The 26,221-nt window shown below is 38.3% G+C and overlaps 1 protein-coding gene across 1 annotated transcript; it reads left to right on the plus strand.

The window, feature by feature from the left end:
* Positions 1-595: 595 nt before the first annotated feature.
* On the plus strand, positions 596-25,395 carry LOC101741341 (lysM and putative peptidoglycan-binding domain-containing protein 2). The gene is made up of 4 exons (XM_038020308.2): positions 596-900; positions 979-1,268; positions 17,500-17,724; positions 22,265-25,395. The coding sequence occupies exons 1-3, from the start codon at positions 706-708 to the stop codon at positions 17,705-17,707; spliced, it is 693 nt and encodes a 230-aa protein (XP_037876236.1). The 5' UTR covers positions 596-705; the 3' UTR covers positions 17,708-17,724; positions 22,265-25,395.
* The last annotated feature ends 826 nt before the right edge of the window (positions 25,396-26,221 follow it).

Genomic DNA, 26,221 nt, shown 5'->3' on the forward strand with positions numbered 1-26,221 from the left:
CAAGAACTGCTATAGTTAAGAAACAAATTTATTAAATTTAATTCAAATTGTCTACTATGTTTGTAATGGAAAGCTGACATGTTTATATTTCGCACAAATGACTTAAGTGACATTGAATGATTTGATTATCTAGACTTAATTAACTTTTAGATAATTTTCGATTTAATGTGTACGCTAGTAGGATTATTCTAGAGGAGTTATTGTTATTCGAAATTTTATACAATTGTACGTTCATACAATCTTTTAACAGAAAATTGTTTGTAATATAGGGAAATTAAATAGCTTACAGAGAATTACAGCTTTTTATTTTAAAAAACTGTTTTCTCTCTGTATGAAAAGGTCTTATCGATTAGAATTCTGAACACAATCAAACATTCCTTAATATCTCATAAGTACTACCGGGAATTTCAGCGATTCTAAACGATAAGATTTTTTCATAAAGAGAGTTATTAAAAATATTAAAATTACTAAAAAAGCCACCTGGTGGAGGGTAGGGAGACTAATAATCGACCGTAGCGACGCCTGCTGGACCGGGCTTTAACTAAAGCAAAAATAAAAATGAGAGTTGCGCATCTATCTCGAATATATTAAGTGTATAATCTATGGTTGTATTACTGATCTGTGATTGTAGTTAGGAAGTTGTCCTCACTTTATTGTGTCACGTTCACTAAATTTTGGTTTAGTAGTGGGTTGTCGACGTTGTGGATGTCATATTTAAAGACGTCAAATATGGAGGAGGAACGTCTCTTTGACGAGAGAGTTTCTATTCGAGAGTCTGCTCGACCATTAAAAAAGTATGGAAGCACCTGCAACCACATGAAAAGGAACGAGGAATACATTAAACATGTTATGTCTAAAGGGGACACCTTGCAAGGGATCGCATTAAAATATGGTGTAACTGTATGTACCACTCTAAAAAGTTAATATTTCCCAAGATTCAGAGAGCGGGCAGTTGAAACTTTGTTGTATTTGTTTTAGATGGAGAAAATAAGAAGGGCCAATAGATTGTTCGCTACGGACAGTTTGTTTTTGAGAGAATATTTATTGATTCCGGTGACCAAAGATTCTCCTTTTTACGAAAACGGGGAACGCGTAACCGAGCTGCCTCCTCCGAATCATCGCGCCTCCATAGCAGGCATGCCAACTAGAAACAGTTTTTCGCCTGGAAGCCCCGATGAGAAGAAGAGTTTTGACGAATTCCTGAACAGAGTAGACTCATCATTGGCTGACATAAAGCGACATGTAGAAAAAACAAAAGAAAACAGTGAGTGAGTATCTCAACAGTATATTTTTAGTATGCATAGACAAATATGAAAAAGATTATTTAAAAAAAGTTAAAGAGTTTCAATATTTGAAGTGCATGCACGGAACTAAAAGAAGAGACTAAAGACAAAGAAAAATAGATTATATTTTGTGATTATAATTAATAGCTTATAAAAACTCCAATGAATTGTCAAAAGAATATTTTATTCCAAGTCTTAGCTACATATTCTAGAGATCTAAAATCATAGGTTATAAAAGCAAACATAGTTTGTACCCGGTGATAATGTTATATGTACATATACACAAGGAGCCTGATAACATTATTTGTTTTAGTATTTTATCTGTGCGCAGTTTACGTTGTTTTTATGTAACTTTGACCTTAATCTTTACTTATCTACTTTACAAGCTTTAAATAGGTCTTATTAAAAATACTGTTATCTTCTTTTGTTAATTGTAGAAAAAAGTGCATTGTGTGTAATGTCCTTAAATTTCAGGGACAATGTACACTAGGCTCTTGAACATACCACCCATGCCGGTGACCTTTCCACAAATTATTTGTCTAAGGGTTCACAGAACTGAATGTAAATTATGCATTTTTTGCATAACTTATAGAAAGTAATTAAATAATCAGGGCAGAGATTACTTAATTATGTTTAAAAGGAACAAGACATAAAAATTAAACCCATATATAAAAAGCAAAGAAACCTGTGTATCGTAAGATTGCTTTGCCTGAAATGGGAATTGATTCCACAAACATCACTCAAGCATTTAGGAGTCCTAATTACTACACCACTGAGTCATATGTAAGTGACTAATTTGGAAACTGTCACTATACCATATTTTAAAGACTTCTAATAAATATTACAACAAATTATTAATAAAATCATTGGTACATGGTGCATGAAAAGTGGGTGTATTCATGTTAAAACTCATTAAGTAAGAAAAGTATTAATATGTTGATTTTACATGGAGAACTTTCTTAAAAAAGCAAGTTATGCAAGTCTTAATTGTTTAAATGAATAATGTGGGACATATTTCACTGCGTCTACTGACTAAACTAGAATTCCATTCTACATGTACTACAGTACTATATTAAAATAAGTAAAAAATCTGTTCCATGTGGACACTGTGATACTGGTTTATAAATATGAAAACTGAAAACCATCTCAAACCATCCAAACCATTTCTCAGTAAACCATCTGCTATTTTACATGTTCATGAGAGTGCTCATTTGAGCACCATCTTCTCCAGCAAGTTAACAAGGTGCCTCTGGTTGTCTCTATTTTAGGTGGGTTTTTTTTATTGCTTAAATGGGTGGACGAGCTCACAGCCCCCCTGGTGTTAAGTGGTTACTGGAGTCCATATACATCTACGATGTAAATGCGTCACCCACCTTGAGATATAAGTTCTAAGGTCTCAAGTATAGTTACAACGGCTGCCCCGGCCTTCAAACTGAAACGCATTACTACTTCACAGCAGAAATAGGCAAGTGACTTTGTGTCATAAGGTCAAGGTGTGGTCAGGAGGCGGTGAGCCTAGAGTACTGATAGAACACTATGAGAATGTTTTCAAAATTGTATTTTTAATTCAAAATTTAATTACAATAAATCTCAATAAACTAGCGAGATCTATTAAGAATTGTCACCTGTTTCCCTTTAAGCTGCAAAAGCACCTTTACAAGCTGTCTTTGGACAGTATAATCTTCACCATCGGGAAATTTGTCATTGAAAAGTAGTGCAGTTTATGCTGTATCTATGTATCTTGAGAAATGTTTCAGTAGATGGATATGCCGTGCCATAATGGATGAACTTTTTAATCCTATCATTACTTGCGAGCAATAATAGTATAATAATAAATGTGAATATCTAATTTCCTTGTATGGTTACAATTAATTTCAAATCAAATACAAGTTAACATGTAACTGATAAGATAACAATATTCCATAGTACATTCTCATGTAAGTAGAAATGCTTAGTTGGATGAAATATCTGTTTTATATAAATAATTTTCGACCTTTTAAATTATATTCTAGTTAACATTATTCATATTTTCAATGAAAACCTAGGTGGTAGACCGCCTAGCTTACGAAAATTAAAAGTATGTTACGTAATTATTTTCTTCTTCTTCTTCGTCGCTTTCTTCATTGCTGAAGGTCGTGTCCCTGAAACTTGACCGTTGCCTGTCTCGTGAGCTGTTTCCATCTCGTCCGATCCTCAGCTGCTAGAATGGCGGTTGCGACTGGCAACCCGGTTAGAGTGGTTACTTGATCACACCAACGGCTAGGTAATCGGCCGCGGGGTCTCTTTCCTTCTACTTTGCCCGTCACAATCACTTTGTCCAAGTTATCTGACTGTCGGCGGGCAATATGACCGAAGTAGCTGAGGATCCTCTGGTAACAGATTGTTGAGAGCCTGACTCGGATGCGAAGCTTAATTATATGACATTATATGAAATAAGTTATGTTGGCAACATCAAACTTCTAGAACATTTTCTTTCGAGTCTTGGTGTTTTTGCTGTAATTGTTGGGGATTGTTGATGATAACCAGGTGGACGCATGATTGAGATATGAAGTTAATGTCCCAGTCGTGCGGCTGCTGTACCGTTTAGATATTACATATCTGTAGCAAGATAGAACCAGGCATTATGGTAGGGCCATTGATACATATTATGCAAAAAATTGCTTTCTCCAATTTCATTACATGGTGTGTTTGTTTCGTTTTTATTTGAATTGCCATTTATCCAATAGACCACAAACTTTTCAAATACGGATTTTAGAGTGCTTCAGGCGTTGGAATTTTCACGAGAACCGGTAACAGTTCACCAATAGACCAACATCAACCTATTTGTTTACATTGGCGATAAAGTTTTGGAGAATCTGTTATAGTTTTAATATGTTTAAGAACATGTGTTTCCATCGTTTTTCAATTAGTAAAACATGGATAAGAGAAGATTTAACAAATGGGGATGCTACTTATCAGTCAAATTTTATGCCATGTCGATTGAGATTAATGTTCCCAACAAAAACTCTTATAATATTAACAAATCATGAACACAAAATTACACTAAATGCTTTTGTAATAAATTAATTACATAAATTTTTACGAACAGAATTATTACAGGATTAGCCTGACTGTGTAATTTCTTTTGTTTACATCTATAAAAACATAAAAATCCTTTTAAAGCAAATAATGAGCATGCAAACAAAAAAATTGACAGTACGTTTTTACGGTCGTCTTGTGATTAAGCGTCATACAAGGTCGAGGCGACCATTCTGACTCTTTCTAATTCCGTGTCACATGACCAAGCGTTTTACATACGGTGTCCAATAGTGACCGCAACGGTACCTGTTCTCTGGTAACTGATGACACTGCTCTAAGAAATCTTATATGTATTAGTTTTTGTTCGATCCCCGATTTTTCTCCAGATAAGTCATTTTTCTGGTCTGAAGAGAATACTTTGGATTATCTGCCTCCTTGCTTTTGCTTGCGGTGTCGTTGGACTGTCGCCCATTTTAAAGCACGAAAGTGAGACTGGCACCATCACGAGGCAGCGTATTAACGTCAAGCCATGATGCTCAACCCACTGAGTTTCTCGCCGGATCTTCTCAGTGTCGCGTTTCCGATCCGGTGGTAGATTCTGCGAAGCACGGCTCTTGCTAGGGTTCGTGTTAGCAACGTCGTCAGGTTTGAGCCCCGTGAGCTCACTTACTAGTTAAGGTTACGCTGAAATAGCCTCTCAGGGCTCTCAGCTTTGGTAGGAAAAAAAAAATCGGTTGTCTGTAAAGTCGGCTTACTGACGATAGTTGAACGTGACAACGTCATAAGAAAATACTGATGGAATGATTTCATTTTTCAATTATCGCAATTATCGTTGCTATAAACAATTGACACCACATTTACTTTTCACTGAACTTCATACTTAACGAAAGTAAGCTGAACGTATGCAACAAAATAAAAATGTGTAGAGATAATGTAATAAGTCACAAGACCATCCACTTGTGTTAACAAAAAGAAAAGATGACTGGTATGATTTCATTTGTTTGTTTTATACAAAGTCATACATTTCGCCTGCGCTGTGTTAAACAAGAGTCGTTGCGAAGGAGGAAAGCTATTGATGTGGTTTTTTTCTGCAGAAATAATATAACTAATTGAATGCCACCGATATAAGAAAGTAAAGACAAGCAGGATTTTCAGTTTTGTTGTGTAACGGCTGATCAATGACGCATGCCTACTTCTAGGCAGAAATAGGCTGGGTGGTAGCATTAGTACGTGCGATCTCGCTACCCGGTACCGGTAATTAGGCAATAAAGCGCGTTAAAGGTTCACGATATTAACAGTTCTTACATTAGTAATTCAGATAAGATAATACAAATTGGGGGAGACTTAGGCACTACTACCCAAGGATTCTATTATTACGGACGAATAGGGAAGTAGTAGTTCAGAGAGGTCGGTCACATACCTCTATCGTGGTAAATAGCCAGATAGATTATTATCACGCAAGATCATCTGGCATTGATATTGCAATCTGTGCATGCTAATGGTCCCTACCCTATACTACATATCTTTGTACAAATTTTCTTGAGTTCTGTTAACAATCGTACCATTAATGAAAATAATACCTTAACCCCTTGGCTTAAGTGTTGTATCTCGCGAAAGCAAACTGTCGTTTATAGGGTCGTGACTTGCGGCATATTTCGCACTGTGACGTTCGTTCGCTAAAAATAATGTCCTTTGTGTGTCTTGATGGTTTATTCCGGTCCGAGAAATTGAAATTTTCTAGTGCAGCATTTGTACAATGACAAAATCAATCGTGTTGATGTATTAAACCGTTTTGCAAATGCCTTTGGTATTCCAATCTTATAATTCTAGGTATCGTCTTATCGCTTTTGGGCCCAACATGTGAATCATGAGTTTATCCGCTCTATTTTGTCAGAAACTATATCCCGTTGATATTTGCAGCACATTCCGAATAGGCTAATCATGAAGCTGAAGACGCAAAGTCAAGAAGTGGCAATGAACTTGATTCTAAGTAATCGAACACACACACATCAAAGGGAGCGTTAACCTTTTGTCCAGACATTCAATAACATTATTTTGATGCATTATTTAGATTTGTTATCTGATTTTGAGTAAGTTTATGTCTGAAAGATAAATTTTATCTTTAACTTTTTCACTGCTGACACCGTGTGTAACGATCTCTGTCATTTTCGCACAAGCTATAGGATTTCGTTTGATTTATTTCGGCTATTTTAGTTTGTTACATAGTACAGCGGTAATTACATAATTTAGTTTCATGTTGATTCTTCTTCTTTGTCGTTTCCTCATACTGAGGGTCGTGACCACCTTGGTCCAGTTTTTGCACTAGCTTCCTCCAATGCTGCCTGCATTCGGCCTGCTTTATGGCGCCTGGGACGCTGGTGTTTGTGGCCTTCTTGACAATGTCCGTCCACCTGGTTGGCAATCTTCCTCGACTTCTCTTTCCTTCCACGTGACCTACAACTATTAATTTTTCCAAGTTCTCAGGATTTTGTCGTTTGATTACCTGATGTTATTCCAAGTTGATTGGTTGTTTACATTATTACTTGAGTGGACGGACAGTCGTAAATTAGCCTGTATCTTTTGTGCCTCTTCGATTGTACACGGTCACGGAATAATGCCATGAAAATGTTTATCTGGCAATTAAAATTGTCAGAAGAGTGAACTAGCTCATTGCCCACCTGGTTTTATTTGGTTAGCGGAGCTCATTGCTTAGTAATTGCGCATGTTCCAATTTTGGCGGGTTCGATTTTTACTGTACGATATTATTCCTTCATCGCGAAAGTCCTTGGTAAAGATGCATCAAGAACGTATTTCATTTAAAAAATCGGTACCTGCCTGCGTGATTCGAACACCGGCACCGTCGCATCGCTTGATATGAGTAAACCGGACGTATTATCCTTTAGGCCACGACGACCTTTATATGTACTTCCAAGTTGCTAGTGGCGAATTGACACTTGCACTAATGTCATCTCTATAATGTCATAGTTCTCAGAGTTAAATATTTATAAAATACTAGCCGTACTCGCCCGCTTCGCTGGGTATTTAAAATTCTTCTTCTTCTAGTGCCTCTTCAATCTTGAAGGTTGGCCGTTAGCTTCCTGAATTCATTTCTATCAGCAGCCAGCCGGAACAGCTGTTCGACGGAGGCAATACCGGTCCACTCCCGGATATTCCGGAGCCATGACTTCCTTCTTCGCTCAGCACGTCTCTTTCCGTCCACTTTGCCCATAATTATCAACTGCAGCAGCATGTATTTGTCGTTCCTGAGCACATGGCCAAGATATTCTGGTTCAGTATTTATAACGGAACAACCGTAAAAACCACTGTCGATTTATATATTAGTATAGATTGCTTAATCTCCAACATTAGAAAAACAATGAAAAATCTTGGAAAATATAACGAAGTCATTTTTCAGAGGCGCTAGGATAGATAACAGTAATGAGGGCAAATTGCGCGTGGGTTGGCCTCATCCTGTTTTTAATGTATTAACAAACTATCCCTGTGTCACTGTCGTGAATGCTCGCTAGTAAACGTATTAACATCCAGCCAAATTTTTCCAAAAATACTTGAAATATACGTTGTTCGATAAAAAAAAGTGAATGAAAATATCCTTGAAATGGGCCGTTTGCCAATTTAGTCCATTTTATTCAGATCTTTTATTCCAAAAGCCGTCGGTATATGAGCGCGGTTTTTTTTAACTGCCATTGTCTTTTGTAAAATAAATATTACATTCATTTTGAAGATTATAATTGCTCTAATTAACCGTTATTTTTAGAACAGCCGTTGTACTGCAAAAACGGAGACCTTAGAACCCGTGCCTTAAGGTGGGTGGTGTTTACGTTGTAGATGTCTGTGGGCTCCGGTGACCACTTAAAACCAGGTGGACCGTGAGCTTGTCTACCTACCAAGTCAATAAAAAAAAATTCGGGTTTAATTTCCAGTTTTTTATTGTCATTGTATTAGTTCAGACTTTTCGAATGCGTTACAGTTTTCGTGGTCACGGACCACTCGTCGAAATTAATAATATGATGACCATAAAAAACGCGAAATTAAATCGTAAAAGAAGTCTTCATTACGACTACGACTCGTGAAAGCCGAAGAAGATTCTAATATTTAGTTCCTAATACTAATTCATAATACGAGTCCTGAAAATACAGCGTCACATTTTGCAAGGAACGAAACACATTAATACATCAATTAATTTGCATTACCCAACGCGTATTATTACTGAATAAATATCAAAGAGTCTTGAGAACTACACTTGAATTTACCTTGGTAGAGATCTCTAGACTCGCTTTTAATGTCGCCGTTGATTCGGTAACATTTAATTACTTATCACAAAACGATAACAGATTTAGAACACGGATGTTCTTTCTTCTTTATTTGAAAACATTTCAGTGACGTTAAAATTGTTTTCAAGAGTTCTTATGTTTGATTGTAAGCCGTCCATTGTTCAATGCTAACGCGGGTGACACTTCGCAATTTTGATTTTATTAAATTTATTTTAGTTACAATTACATTAAGTTTAGCAGGTGGGTAGGAGTTGAGCTAGCGGCTTTTTTTTTTGTGGACGAGCTCACAGCCCACCTGGTGTTAAGTGGTTACTGGATCCCATAGACATCTACAACGTAAATGCGCCACACACCTTGAGATATAAGTTTTAAGGTCTCAGTATAGTTAAAACGGCTGCCCCACCCTTCAAACCGAAACGCATTACTGCTTCACGGCAGAAATAGGCGGGGCGGTGGTACCTACCCGTGCGGACTCACAAGAGGTCCTACCACCAGTAATTACGCAAATTATAATTTTGCGGGTTTGATTTTTATTACACGATGTTATTCCTTCACCGTGGAAGTCAATCGTGAACATTTGTTAAGTACGTATTTCATTAGAAAAATTGGTACCTGCCTGCGGGATTCGAACACCGGTGCATCGCTAGATACGAATGCACCGGACGTTTTATCCTTTAGGCCACGACGACTTCATTGGTACCCGCCTGTGGGATTCGAACATCGGTGCATCGCTAGATACGAATGCACCGGACGTCTTATCCTTAAGGCCACGACGACTTCATTGGTAACCGCCTGCGGGATTCGAACACCGGTACATCGCTAGATACGAATGCACCGGACGTCTTATCCTTAAGGCCACGACGACTTCATTGGTACCCGCCTGCGGGTTTCGAACACCGGTGCATCGCTAGATACGAATGCACCGGACGTCTTATCCTTAAGGCCACGACGACTTCATTGGTAACCGCCTGCGGGATTCGAACACCGGTACATCGCTAGATACGAATGCACCGGACGTCTTATCCTTAAGGCCACGACGACTTCATTGGTACCCGCCTGCGGGTTTCGAACACCGGTGCATCGCTAGATACGAATGCACCGGACGTCTTATCCTTAAGGCCACGACGACTTCATTGGTAACCGCCTGCGGGATTCGAACACCGGTACATCGCTAGATACGAATGCACCGGACGTCTTATCCTTAAGGCCACGACGACTTCATTGGTACCCGCCTGCGGGTTTCGAACACCGGTGCATCGCTAGATACGAATGCACCGGACGTCTTATCCTTAAGGCCACGACGACTTCATTGGTAACCGCCTGCGGGATTCGAACACCGGTACATCGCTAGATACGAATGCACCGGACGTCTTATCCTTAAGGCCACGACGACTTCATTGGTACCCGCCTGCGGGTTTCGAACACCGGTGCATCGCTAGATACGAATGCACCGGACGTCTTATCCTTAAGGCCACGACGACTTCATTGGTAACCGCCTGCGGGATTCGAACACCGGTACATCGCTAGATACGAATGCACCGGACGTCTTATCCTTAAGGCCACGACGACTTCATTGGTACCCGCCTGCGGGTTTCGAACACCGGTGCATCGCTAGATACGAATGCACCGGACGTCTTATACTTTAGGCTACGATTCTGAATCTGATCTGATTCTGAAAAGCATCAGGGCACCTCGCGACAGAAGTCAAGATTGAGCTGTGACGTTGAAGTCAACCTGTTGTCATCGTTGTTGTCCTACTCTTGATTCTGGAAAGCATCAATGCACCTCGCGACAGAAATAAGCAGTGGAAGCTATCAGTGCGAGCTCCTAATACAAGCAGTAGATACGAATATCATCCTCATCAAACCACTGTTGTTCCAGAGAGTATTTTCGACGTAGCTGCTGACTTAGAAATATAGGGACATTCGGTTTTACCGTAGCGCTATGGTATTACGCTCCTCATATTAGTTGAGGTACATTGTTGAGTAGGTACTTTTCGGAAGGTTTTTTTGTGTGGAGGCAGTCTCCACGCGAGTGATATGTACGAGGTCTTGGAGAGAGTTGGCTTAAACGTTTTTTTGACGTCGACGATTATTATAAACGACCATATTGATGATAAAATCGATAATAAACGTAATGATTGGTCAAATATAGGCATGTTGGTTCCCCTTTACGCCCATAATAGGTTATAGCAGATAATATCGGCGGGAAAGAAAACAAACTAAATTTCACCGAGGTTAGGGCGTCTTGTGAATCCGCACGGGTAGGTACCACCTCTGGGCCTATTTCTGAGGCAAATCAAATCAAATCAAATAAAAAATAAAAAATATATTCAACATAATTGAAAGTACATACTTGTTGAACGTCTAAAAGAACTACCGCCAATTCACAAAAACTAGCCTCCGTCCTGAGAAGAACTGGCAAGAAACACAGCGGGCATGTCTTTTAATATTAGATATTTTTTTAAATATTCATTTTTACAATGAGTATTGTTGCAGCCGTTGGGTAGTAAAACTGAGACTTAGAACTCGTGTCTCAAGGTGGGTGGCGGCATTCACGTTGTGGGCCGTGAGCTCGTCCACTCATTAAGCAATAAAAAAATTCTCACGAAATGCATGTAATATGAAAGTTTAACGTAAATATATTTGCAATAAATACGATTGGAATTTGGATACCATTTGTTGCCAATAAATATTTGTAATCATAATCACGAAGCAAGACAGTTCAGTACTTTCGAAACACACGACTCACGTGTGTAACAGTATTATTGAAATCATATTATTATGATTAGCTCAATATAAAATTGTAATATTTATGTTGTGAAGTTTTTATTAGCGAGAAATTGTTACAACACTATATTCGATATTTTAATTTTCGAAATAAATAATTCGTTGTCGAATAATTAATTAAATAATTTTTTTGTTGTTTCCAATGTAAGTACTTTAAGTTGATATACGAGTATTTGTAGTTTAAGAGAAAGAGAGACAGATTTATCTATATATATAAAAATGAATTGCTGTTCGTTAGTCTCGCTAAAACTCAAGAACGGTTGGACCGATTTGGCTAATTTTGGTCTTGAATTATTTGTCGTAGTCCAGAGAAGGTTTAAAAGGTAGATAAATATGAAAATACTCGGAATTAAATAAAAATAACAATTTTGTTTTCCCTTTGAAGTGTCGGACGGATTCCTTTTGTTTATTTTAAGTTTAATTTATACAAAAGTTTAGGTCTTTTATTTATCGATTGAGGCACTACGAAGTTTTTTTTATGTTTGAAAGTTTACTGGTGGCCCGAAGGCCTTTCCAGTTTCACCAGGACACTGCCGGGTCAGCTAGTATGATCTAAAAAAGATTCCGTTTAAAACTGACCGTTGCCGTATCGTAACAATTACATGCTTATGCTTTTGATGTGAATGACTTATACGTTGGCAGAGTAGAAAGAAGTCATTAGGAAATATTGATCGTATTAGCGAAGTATAAGATATGCAGTCTAACGATACAGTCAAAATAAAATTTGTGGTTAATTGGTGATTAGTTGGTTGATTTCGAGAAATTGATGTTTTTTGAGTTGTTGAAATTGATGTTTTTTGAGTTGTACTGGTGGAGGACCTCTTGTGAGTCCGCACGGGTAGGTACCACCGCCCTGCCTATTTCTCCCGTGAAGCAGTAATGCGTTTCGGTTTGAAGGGCGGGGCAGCCGTTGTAATTAAACTGATACCTTAGAACTCATATCTCAAGGTGGGTGGCGCATTTACGTTGTAGATGTCTATGGGCTCCGGTAACCATTTAACACCAGGTGGGCTTTGAGCTCGTCTACCCACCTATGCAATAAATAAAATCTAAGTTCATTTGGTTTACCATTTACCTTTACCCTGAGTTTATCTGAAGTCTCTGGTTGATGCCGAAAAACAGGCACCAATTGATTTCTTGAGAGGCCAGTATTGTTTCTGTTATTTGTAACAAATATGGTCAAATGCACTAGAACATTTAGAAAAAAAATAGAACCCAAAGTTCCTATTACGTCATTTATGCATCCTCATTAAATAACCATCAGCGGATATTTGAAATGTTGAATCTTTAATATCATTTAGAAATAAACGAGATAAAGATGACAAAAATCTCAAATTATTCGCAAAAAAATCAACAGAAAATTTATATTTTTCGTAGCAAAGTGATTCACAAAAAAAGGAAATGTTACATATTACGTCCATCGAAATTGACTCTCAAATTTATGTGAAATTTATAATGTTAGATAATACTGTACATTTTGCTTTCTATGAACTAAACAAAAACGGGTTTTTTGTAAGCTTCTGTATTGAGGTAGGTGAGAATGACTTTACGGTGTTAATGATTTGCCTGTGTCCTTGGTTTTTATCTAAGATGAAGTCTCATGGCTACGGAAAGTCGAATATCGATGGATTGTTACGGTCTATCGTTGTGATGTTGATGCGAATCATGGCCTCATAAGTGTTTCGGTTCTACTTCGTTTACGGGCTTGGAGGTTGGTACGGGACACCCCAGAAACCGACGTGTATATTGCTGTACACGCGTCTTACAAAAGAGCAACAAGGTCACAGATGACGGCACTACCTGACCTACGCTAATTATGACCTAGTGGCGTATCCTGGGGGTCAGAGCTGGCGGCGCATTTAAGAGCGATTCCGAAAGTTCGCCGACCGACGAGACGTTAGATTGAGGGTCTTGATGCTGTCGCGTTTTCTAAAGAACCCTGAAAGGGAAAGGGGGGAATATCGCGGCTAGCCTGATTGCGAAACATCTACTACCAAGATAATTGTGTAGAAAACTTGCAAAAAGTTGGGTAATATTCCTAAAGACGGATGATGGAGTAGGGTAATTCGGAAGGAGACGGGCTTTTTCCTATCTAAGCCTTGAGAGGCTATATCAGCGGAACCGAACGAGTAGGTGAGCTCACGGGGCTCAAACCTGGCGAAGTTGCTAACGCTGACCCTAGCAAGAGCAGTGCTTCGCAGAATCTACCACTGGATTAGAAACGCGACCCACTGAGAAGGTCCGGCGAGAAACTCAGTGGGCCTTGTCTGTGGATTAGCTTACTCGCCGAGCCCTTCGTCGCAAGCGACGGGTTCGACGTGAACGATGACCGGTGCTTGAGGTACCTAAAAGCACCGTTAGTGGATCGGGAGGATCCGAAATGACATGGAGACGGGCCATAGAAGTGTTGGCTTTAAAGTAATCATTTACACAAATTATACTTGAGACCTTAGAACTTGTATTTCAAGGTGGGTGGCGCATTTACGTTGTGGATGTCTATGGGCTCCAGTAACCACTTAACACCAGGTGGGCTGTGAGCTAGTCCAACCATCTAAGTAATAAAAAAAAATATCGTGGTACATCTATTTGCACACTCCCCTTCGAATTATATTTCAAATTTCATTTTTGTCTGAAGTTACTTTATTTTTTCATGTTCATGTATTAATAATGATGATTGGGATTGTTCTTTTTTTATTTAGAGAAGATAATGGCTTATGTAATTCTTGTAAGAAGTACGTAATGCTAATTTCTCGGTTTAATTAACCGTAAACAGATTCGATTGTCATTGAAATTATCTCGAATCGATACCACGACGTTAATGAAGCCAGTCTGAACGAAATGGAGATAATAATATCAAATTTATAAAAATTTGCAAGTCTGACTTTGCTATAGGAAGTGATGATTCCATTATCGTAAACAGTTAGTAGCTACTTTGTTTTCTAGTACGTCTTATGACAATTGTCGGTAGGGTAGCACCTTCGTAAGCAATGCTAAAATTATGCTCCATAAACGTTGTTCATTTGATACGATCTAACATAAAAGTTAGTGTATTTTGTTGATCGTAAAACCGGTTACGGAATTAAGAAATTGTATACATATATTACGCGACCTTGTAACAATCTATTTTTAACGTAATATTAAAGTTATCTTAGTTTATAAAATACGTTAGGATTGGTCATTTGAATTTTAGATTCTTACCGAGATATCGAAGTTATTTTCCGACCGCCGATTGGGTGTAATATTTGTCTATCATTTCGATACTTCTTCTGAGTCGCTACCTTCAGTTCTGAAGGTCGTGTCTAGTTTGATGATATCTGTTCATGACCCGTTGCAAAATTCCTTTTCACGTGTCTCTTATCTTCGGCTGACCTAAGTACCTACCTACTTCAGGTACTTAGGACAGCATTTCAGGCATTTCTATAACTGATGCTATGTATTAGTTTTGACTAAAGAATAGGTGATCCATTACTTAAGGCATAGTCTCCCGACAGGAATTGGAAGAAGAGGAGGACTTCGGTTTTTCTCTTCTCCCTCTTGTTCTCCCTTTCTGGAGGCGCCGGAGTCCGACATAACCCGGTTTGTTACCCCCTCTCGACCGGGTATCCGTAAACGGATTACTCAGAGTTAAAAAAAAGAAAAAAAGGTGATCGATCCACTACTTGATCTTTTCTGGTCGAGAATTTTCAGGTTTTCTGGGAGCAATGCATCCTATGTAGTTTCGATCGATAGATACATCAGAACCAAACTGTCACAAGTCGAAATCAGTTTTAAAGTGCAATCTCTTATTTGAAATTATTTTGGAAATAGAGAATTTGTTAAAGAGAAGACTCGATTCCAAAAATAGAAACAACTTTTTATTTGTAACGTTGCCAAATGAATCTCACGATATGTAGTTTTCTGAAAAATATATGTCATTGATACCCAACATCTAACTGATAGTTTATAATTTTGTGCACGTTCAATCGAGACATTTGAAGCATTTTAACACATGAGGTATCATTTCTTAGTGGTGAGAATGATACCGGGTCTATTATTTCAGAACGTTGTCCGCGAAAAACTGGTAATCATACATGTAAAAAGGTGTGAACATTAAATAAATAAAATCGGAGAATAATAGCGGAATTAGGGACAAGTAAAGGAATAAAACAAATTTGTATTATGTGCAATTTAAACATTTCTAGCTAAGTTCATAATTTTTTATTTATTTTTTATTGCCCTTGTAGGCAGACGAGCATACGGTCCACCCGATGGTGAGTGGTTACCGTCGCCCATGGACTTCAGCAATACCAGGGGCAGTGCCAAGCCGCTGCCTAAAGCCAAGCCGCTGCCTAAGCCAAGCCGCTGCCTAAGCCAAGCCGCTGCCTAAGCCAAGCCGCTGCCTAAAATAACGTGTGGACTGTTCATAATAACGTGTCCACTGGAGAATGGACTGCATCATAATGCGATAAATTAATGAAAGTAATGTCAAGATTTTTTTGTTAGCCTTGAAATTGTCTATCGCCCGTCGCGGGCGCTGAATTCTTCAATTATTCGTTTCATGTTTTTATGTTAGAAACGTTTTTTATTAGCCGAAATGATGTTTCGAGGTCATCGACCGCTCTCCATTGATAACGTTATACGTCATCGACTTTGTGGTCGGTCTTGTTATAACGAACGGATGTCTTTGCTGTGCAACATTCTTTTGCATTTCATGCTAACGAAATTTTTATTAGTTCATTTTGGCAGTGGAAAGCAAAACTTTTAATATCAAAGTCTGTTAATTTTTAATTAAATATATAATAAATGTTAATTAAATATTATTTTTCCGGTAACGTTACGTTGTGACGAAGGAAATTTTGAAGTCAATGAAAATGACTTTAAAAGATTCCGTTACATAAATATACAGCCAATAAAAGATATAGATAAAGAAGCCTTTATTAACAAACAACCTTAATTCATATTTAGGTACATACTATTAATTTTTTTTTCTTTGCCTTTGACATCGGCCAAGATTGTTTTGCTTTCGCATAGGCCTCCCCCAAATCCTGCCATAAGTTCCGGTCGTGGCATTTCCTCCTCCACGTAAAGCCTGCAACGGCTTTTATGTCGGCTACCCTTTGTAGCGGTCGTCCTTTTTAATCTTTTTCCCTCTCGAGGGTACCATTCAGTTATTAATCTAGCCAATTTTTCTGTTTTGCTTCTTAACTAAATATATAATAAATAATAATAAAACCAATAGAAGGGTCTTAAATAAGTCGCGTAATTGTTGAGTGCATCACCTCCTCCGCGCGTCGTTTTCCTCAGTGCTGAGAATTGGACCTTTACGGAGTACATACATAAAGGTTTTCTTGGGAAAATTACTAGTGGTGGGTGGCGTCCTTCCACACCATACTTTCAGAGGCGATTTAGTTCCTCTGGGCTACTGAAGCCCTAGTTCAGGTTGGTTGGTCGCTGCCTGTTGCTAGGCGTTATAATTTTACGGCTGGGTAGGTGGCATACCGACGCCAACCCTCCTCTTTTCTCATCCGGGCTCGGGACCAGCACTGGCAGAGTTAAGTACATCCCTCCTATTACTGCCGTGCAAGGAGTGCACCATACATACTATTATGCCCAATGGGCAGGCTCACGGGCCACCTTGCCTTGAATGGTTGTGCACTCACTTTAAATATGTTGTAACTAAATTAAGTGCTACAGTCTTACAAAAAGTTTCTATTTATATAGAAACAATATTATTATTATTGTGTTGTTGTGTATGAAACAACACGTGTACAACATTGTGCTAGTGGCCCAGATTTGTATTTGGGCACGTCCAGAAATTTTTTTCACTATTTTTGCAGTTTTTTGAAATAACAATTATTGTATAATAGGTCTCCCAACTCGGTAGTATAATATTCCTAGTCCATAACCTAGTCAGGCCCGACCAACGCCCATAGACAAAACTAATTCGGTTTCTCGAGGAATCTTCTTAGCGGGTCGCGATTCCGATCCGGTGGTAGATTCAGCGAAGCACCATAGCAAGTTAGCTAGTCCTTCCAGGTTGAGCATTGTGAGCTCGCTTACCACGCGTAGTTAGAATAGCTCTTAGGCTACCAATGCGAGTATTGCGAGTACTGATCAATATGCCTCTACTCATTTCAGGTTCGTGAAGGATATAGATGAGGGTTACGTGAGGCACAGGCCGACGGCGCGACTCAGACAGTCCGCGTCTATGGGCGCTTCGTCGTCTTACAATGAAGTAATACCGCCTCCCTTGCCGCCTCCGCCCGTCTCCCTCACCCAGGGCAGACGCGTCGACTCCTCGCTCAGACGGCTGGAGAGGACACACGACGACCTATTCCAGTTGTAGCGGCAGAAACAGCGCAGGTAAACTGATTTAACTTATCTAAAATAATGGGATCGTTTTTTTATTGATAAAGTGTGAGAGTCTAGCAGTAGGCATGATGGCCGCGACCACTCTACCAAGAGTGCAAACGACTGAGAAGAAGCAGTAGATAAAAATTGTTTCGTAATTTGCAGAATTTAAGGTGATTCCTATACCTCTCATCGTACCTACATCAGAATGCCATCGTACTGTCCGTAAAACAGAAAGAGTCCGTAGAGAGAAACTGTCTACTCCCTTTCTAGTCCGTTTTTGGGTGTTACCACTGGAACTCGATGACTCCCCATGACAATATAAACTTACGATTGGTTAGGTTTTCTATGAAAATCAAGCATGATTGCACCCGGCGATAAGAGCATTAGTATATTTACTTACAAGTCGCGGTAGCTATCATACAACAGAAGCAATTTGTTAAAAACTCGATTTACGCTGACCGCATTTTCTTTGCATACATGCGAGCTTCGAACAATATTCGGACCGTCGCGGCGTCGTTTTAGCGACATTCATACATTCATAGCACTCTATTTCTGCCGTGAAGCATTAAAGCGTTTCGATTTGAAGGGCGGGGCAGACGATGTACTATAGAACTGAGACTTAGAAGTCACGTCTCAAGGTCGCCAATGCCGCCACCCGCATTTATGTTGTTAATGCCTTTGGGCTCCGATAACGAGTTAATATCAGATGGGCCGAGAGCTCGTCCGCCCATTTAAGCATTAATAAAAACTAGTGGTCCCCGAATTATAGTCGAAATTCGAAATTCGACTATAATTAACTGAAATTGTAAATTTGTACACTATTATGATTCTATTTTCAAAGACTATTAAACTTCTATAATCACAAATTTCGCCAAGACTACACTATAGAAAAGTATTAATAAAGACAAACAATGTTTAATCTATTCTCAATTTGACCATAGACGTCAAGAACAAAAGTTTTACCATAAATAAATATTTAGTATGCATGCGTGTGTGCGTCAAATACATGGTAGTGTGTGTAATGATTGATTTAATGTATTTTTTAGGCATAATTTAAAAAAATATTAACATTCCGCACTCCTTTTCTATATTCTCTATAAGTGTGGGAAATTTCATACTCCTCCATCCGCGCGATTTTCTTAAAAAGGGATACAAAGTTTTTCCTTCACGTATTAATATATAAATGCTCGATCGTAAACCGTCCTTTTTTCGTTCTTTGTCAGTCTTAAAATTTATATAAAAAAATAAATAATAAAATAGTTAAAGAATGACATCGATATTCCTATTGTAATCGATGTGCGAACTAGCCTATAGACACAAACCACTGAGTTTTTCGCAGAATTTTCTAAGTAGTTCGAGTCTCTGATCCGGTGGTAGGTTTTGTGAAGCCCTGCTCTTGCTAGAGCCAGTGTTAGCAAACGCTATCAGTTTCAACCCCGGGAGCTAACCTACCGGGCAGAACGTAGCTGGAATAGCCCCTTAGGCTACCAGCGAATAGGTAGGGAAAAGAAAAAAGAAGGAATTAGTAAAGAAACGTAAGCTGAGTTCCACCTGCGGCCCATTTGCTGTGATCCAAGGCAAGGGCAAGCAACGGCATCACGCAGAGTTCTTCTTCGGAGCAATTCTGCTTTGAAATCTGCGAGAACCGTTTTCGAATACATTTGAAATTTCGACCTCATTTTTTTATTTATTTTTATTGCTTAGATGGTTGGACGAGCTCACAGACCACCTGGTGTTAAGTGGTTACTGGAGCCCATAGACATCCACAACGTAAATGCGCCACCCACATTGAGATATAAGTTCTAAGGTCTCAAGTATAGTTACAACGGCTGCCCCACCTTTCAAACCGAAACGCATTACTGCTTCACGGCAGAAATAGGCAGGGTGGTGGTACCCACCCGCGCGGACTCACAAGAGGTCCCACCACCAGTAATCTTTCAAGGTATCTGAGGCCATTCACATTAAGGAGTCTAGTCGAATGTTCAAGTCTACCCTGCCTAGTGCAATAAAAAAAAAATAACACAAAGAAGATACAGTACGCGAAATAATCCGATCCGACCTAACCTAACATTCGACCCGAGAACACCCGATCGAGTTGTTTCGTATAAAATTGATTTAAAAAGTAGAGCAATGAAAAGACATACATGTCGTTATTTTTACATCCAGGCCAATCGATAATACGTGTTATCTGTGTCCCCGGTGAAAACGTAAACCGATTGAGTAGGTTTTATTAACCACTTTTATCCTTGAATAGTTTTTGATCGATACGCGCCCGTCATCTCGACTCGATCAGTGGGTAGACACGTAGCGTGTTGTTAGTCAGTTTTATTGCTGCAACCACGCTATTGACGTCAGCGCGTGAGCTGTTTATTTTATTACATATTTTAGATGTGAAAAATATATTTTGTTATTGAGCGAAACGCTCGTTAAAAGAGTACGCGGTTTCTATTTTGCGAAATGTCTTAAATTTTCTTACTAGTGGTAGAAGGACCTCTTGTGAGTCCGTACGGGTAGGTACTACCACCCTGCCTATTTCTGCCGTGAAGCAGTAATGCGTTTCTGTTTGAAGAGTGGGGCAACCGTTGTAACTATACTGAGACCTTAGAACTTATATCTCAAGGTGGGTGGCGCATTTACGCTGTAGATGTCTATAGGCTCCAGTAACCACTTAACAGCCACCAGGTTGGCTGTGAATTCGTCTACCCATCTAAGCAATAAAAAAATAATAATAATTGGAAGTTGTTCATTTTACGGAGAAAACGCGTTATTTGTTAGTTTATCTTGTGCCCTACAGGTTTAGCTTTAGTTTATTTCTAAACAAGCAAAATTCACTTGCACGAGTAACTGCTAATATGAAGACACATGTATCACATCTTCTTCTTTTGGGTCATTCTCTTCATTGCTGAAGGTCGTGTCTACTTTGAAACGTTGACCACTCGATGCATTATGCTATCCCACGTATTCCTGTTCTCGGTGGTCTTTGAGCCTCGGTTATTGGCAGGCCGGTGAGCGTCTTTATTAGATCAGACCAGCGGGTAGGTGAGCGTCCGCGTGATCTTCTCCCATCAACCTGACCAACTACCATAAGCTTCTCTAAGTTATCGGTTTCTCTACGGGCGATTTGACCGAAGTAGCTGAGAATAAGTTGGAAGCAGATAAGTGTCACATAGCAAACCACAAAGTCATCACAACACTCATATCGTGCGTAGTTCAATAAATCGACCACAGTAAATACAAAGATAGCGCCCAATGCAACTTATATATAAATAAACATCATTTTGCTGGAAAAGACCAGCATCCTATCGTCTCAATCCGTATAAAAAAAAATGAAATTTTATAATGTACAATTTTATTAGCGGATTTAAATTGTCCATTCGTAATAAATAACTATAAACAAAGCACGGTCATCCGGCCCCAATCCGGTCACCGAACTCGTCGCTTGCAACGAAGGGCTCGACGAGCGAATTAACCCACAGACACAGCCCACTGAGTTTCTCGCCGGATCTTCTCAGTGGGTCGCGTTTCCGATGCGGTGGTAGATTCTGCGAAGCACTACTCTTGCTAGGGTTCGTGTTAGCAACGTATTCAGGTTTGAGCCGCGTGAGCTCGCATACTAGTTCGGCGAATCTAGAATAACCCCTCGAGGTTATTAGAATAAGTAGGAAAAAAAAAAGAATAATGAAGAACCGCTCAGAATTCATAACGTGAGAACACCGAAATTCATATATATGTCGCACCGTGAGTCTTTTTTTGTGCTCTACGTTTCGCTTGTAACCTAAGGGGCTGTTCCCGCTACGCTGTAGCTAATGGGTGAGCTCGCGGGGCTCAACTTCAAATGGTTTGCTAAGACAGGACCTAGCAAGAGCAGTGCTTAGCAGAATCTACCACCGGATTGGAATCACGACTCACTGAGACCATCCGGCGGGAAACTTGTGGATTGTGTCTATGGGTTTGTTCGCTTGTCGAGCTCTTCACCATGATCGACGTGTACGCCGAGCATGGTGACCGGAGACACATGACTTAAAGTAGAATACTTACTTTTGACAATGTTCCGGGCAGCGCAAGCAAGCGACCGGTTCGACGAGAACGATGACCGGTGCTTGAGGTACCTATAAATGGATCGGGGGGATCCGAAATGACGTGTTTTGGGCGACGTCGACTGTTTTACATTCGGTCCACAGGATCAGGAATGTAGTTACCTGTCATTATGCAATACGCAATTGTATATACTACTAGCTGTTTCCGTCGGCTTCGCTGGGCATTTAAAATTAACATTATTATTTCTCACCCCCACAAAGATTCTGATCATTAACGCCCCCGCAACTGGTGTAGGCAGTCCAACACTCATATAAGTATTAGCCTATCCATTAAGTTCATGTATTTTCTACATGAATACCAGGTTTCAAGTCAATCGGATACATGGTTCAGTAGTTATAACGGAACATCCGTAAAAACCACTGTAGATTTCGTCTCGTAACATTTGAAGGGTCCCTCAGTTATAAATCCCGTGGGTCACATGTTTACCTTTGAATACTGTTTACGTTTTCAGGTATGCGCGACTCGAGTGAATGCGATCCGCTATTGATATCGTATTGATATCGCAGCGGGGTCGCAACGGTCGCCGCGACGATCCGACGATCGCGCAGTCGACCGCCACTAAGCCTAACGGTGAGTCTGGTGACAAGGACTATTGAATTCAACGATAGAATAAATATATAAATATAGTTTAAAAAAAAAGCACGCTTCAATGGAAAGCTGTACTGGAAGTGCGTGACCTTGGTCATAGTAAAAAAATCATTGGAAGGGTCATCGGTCATTGATACCTGAGCAAATATGATCTCCGACCACTTGGAAACGTACGTTGAAAGATTCCGTCACAAATGTACAGACAGGACAACTTAATGAAAGCGTATTAATAAAAACATTGTCGTGTCTAAAGCAAATTTGTATATTAAAATCAAAATTTCTCTGTGATTTTAAATGTTCGTAATGTGAAGATTCGGTATATGCATAATTTAGCACTAGCACCCCTAGTGGTATCCGAGATGAACTATACAGTGTTATGTTTCTAAATATATATGTATATTAATTATCTGAAAACAAATGCTGTAACATTATCGACTTCTAAATTTAAGTTAATAGTCAAAATTGACTTTGAATGTATTTTCTAATTTTATTAATAAATAAATAAAATATGAGTTAATACAGTTGAGATTATCGGAACAATTGTACCGACGGGTGAAAGGCAATTTTTACTAAGCGACATTTGGCTTAATACACGACATTTATCTTGCTAATTAAATGTGCGTTTTATTTGGTATTAGCAACCCGCCCTCGCTTCACTTCGGAAATATTAAATTTTATTATTGATAGCTTGTCGTACCGCGGGTGACGCTGCGGGGCGAATCTAGTCTAAAAAAAAGGTAGCCTAAGTTACTCCTTATATCATAAGCTACCTATCAGTGAAAGTCTCGTCAAAATCGGTTCGGCCGTTCCAGAGATCAGCCGGAAAAAGCAGACAGACAGACGACAAAAATTGTAAAAAAAATATTTTGGTGTATGTATGTACCGTATGTATTATATTCATATATGCATGTAGTAAAAATCGATTATTTAAATATTACAAACAGACACTCCAATTTTATTGTTAAGTATAGAATACAAGTAGCATCAACAGTTCGATGTTCTTAATTGAACTTCAATTAAGTTTACTCCATTCAATAAATAGCTAAAGAAGTTTTTTTTGTAATGATATTTTTTCCAAATTATAAACTTTAAACGGTTCTGATGTAAAGTTGTAAAAATGTCGTTTAAACCAAATAGCCATTCCCTCCTCGATATGGTCACTGACTCTTCGGATGTGTTAACGTAGTCTCGATAAGTTACTAAGGCAATATAAATGTTGTTGTTTAATCTTAAGGTATATTTTAGATGTATGATAATCATCTTTTATTGTTACACGGAATTTGTTTCTAAGTCAATGAAAGATTATCGTGTTAATTTTGAAGTACCCTCTTTATTTAAGTGGCTTGGTTCGATTATCGGAGACTCACGCCACGTTGTGAGCAAGGGCGGATCCAGCTTTGGCGCCAGGAGGGGGTCACATAGTCGTGGGCAAGTTAAGAACTTATAATTTAATTTTGATAACAATAGATTATAAATAAATCATGATGTTCTTCAATTAGTCCAAGTTAGTTCAAGTCCTGGACCTAGCTCGGGGGGGGGGGGGTATAATGACCCCCATGACCCCCCCTGGATCCGCCGTTGGTTGTGAGCAGTACATTTGCCTCTTTAGTATTGAATCCAGAATTGTACTGGTACAAGGTTCGTTCTTAAAACTAGAGAGAATTATTTTACTAAAAGATTTAACTGCAGCTGAAGTATGATAGTTATTATGGCGCTAGGTACCGTAGATTGGGAGGAACTGGGACCTTTTCCAATTCCTACATAAAATTTCAATGGTTTTTCTTAGGGTAACACTAATAAAATTCAATTTTTATATGCGATGCGATATTATACATAGCTCATTACAAAATATACACAAAAACTGAAAAAACTAGCTTGACCCTATTGACCTTGGCTTTGGGGTGAATCAAGTTACGTATGTAGGGGGACAATAGTATTTTCCGTTTTCGATAGAGCTAGCACTTTTTACTTGTTAGGTAGGTACCTAACTTTAGGTAATTAACTTTTTAATATCTTTAATGAGTTATAAAACTTTGATGACTAAATTAAACACTAAATAAAAGTCATTATCAATTCAACAAAGTTAAATCTAACAACTCCACAAAAGTATTGTGACATCCCAGATTTGTCCCTATTCTCTATAACTCTAGTCTCTATTCCCCCAATCTACTATACCAACTTGTAAACTTACAAAATGAAAAATGTTCTTGGATGTGGTTATTGAAAAAGAAGGTTTATTTCCAAGTTGGAAGTCGTGGCTTGAAGATTAAAACGCACGGCTTACTCATATTGAGAGAAGTGATTGTGACAAGGAAGGTATAAAATCGATTTAAAAAAAAATTTGAAATTTATTATACAATTGAAAAACAGACTTCTAGTCTCAAGATGGATGGAATTCAAGTTATGATCTGTGTGGGCTATGCTAATCACTTACTATTAGATAGGCCGGTATCTCGTTCACCCAACAATGCATTAAAAAAACCCAATAAAAACAATAAAGATCATTTTTCTGTTTTGCCAAAAATATCTTTATAACCAAGTTCAGTTATATGTATGTATATAAGATAGTTATATCAAAGTTAAAATTGTATAGTAAAAAAATATTATGTAAACGAGGCACTAAAATACATTTACGTGTTTTATATTTAGTAGTGTTTGTTGAGCTTATACATAATATGTAATTAAAATATGTAATGTAAATCGTTTTGTATATTATCAAATGTATCTTAGGCAACTATTATTAACACATATGTATATAGGTATAATATTATGTACTATGTGAAAAATCGAGTTTCAAAATTGCTGGCTTTCATTGCAGCACATCCCTAATTGTTAGGGTTGACTCCTATAACTTTGCGCTTCTGAATATTTTCATATATTAAATTTGTTGATTTTTGAAAATGTAACATTTTTTTAAGCTATTTTCATATAATTGTTGTAACAGTTGTTAATTGTTTTTATGCTGTTCATAAAATCAGTGATATATTAATCTTTGACCAGTTTTTTATTTAACGAATCGAATCTTAATCCTATAGATTTATTTAAAAACATAATGAGTGTATCCGGACTACGAATTTAATAATAATATAGCTGTTTTTGTAATTTTTCGAGTGTGAATAATTAAAGGATTCTGATGGTTAAATATTTACCAAAAAAAGTGCGTGCGTAGAAAGTACACATGTCAGAAGTGAAACTTTTTTGGCGAACTAATTTATGAGTCTTGCTTATATTTATACAAATCTAAAACTTTAGATTTCCGAAACTAAGAGTAAGGGAAAAAGGAAGATATGTTCCCGCCAAAAGTCTGTCAAATGTCAATCTTAAACCTCAGTGTTGACAGTCACATTATGTTTAGATTTCTAAATTGTAAATGACTAATATTTTGCCAATTGAATTGACTAATTTAATTTCATGCTATTTGATTAATGTTCCAAATTCTTTTCATTCCATTTCAATTCCTATTAACATTTTTCACAAAAAAATTATAAAATAATAGGCTGTATGGTATGATACATTTGCCTTTCCAGTTGGAAAAATACAACAACTACTACTACTGACATTTGACAAGTACTTAATTTCAATAGTAGTTTGACGTCACTTCCGTTGCATACCTGCGTGACGTTCTGTAAAAATTTTACCCTCATGCGCCTAAAGAAGTTTCACTTCAAAATTATAAATTTTACTAATGAAATTTTGACATTCAACTAAATACGCTTGTCAATATATTCTTGCATTTACCGGTTTATGGAGAGTTGTAATGCCTTCTGAGAGAGATCATAGAAATACGCTGTGCAACATTGAATGAATTCTGTTAGTTTGC

This window comes from Bombyx mori, chromosome 25 (assembly GCF_030269925.1).
Source record: "Bombyx mori chromosome 25, ASM3026992v2".
NCBI classification, from domain to species: Eukaryota; Metazoa; Arthropoda; class Insecta; order Lepidoptera; family Bombycidae; genus Bombyx; species Bombyx mori.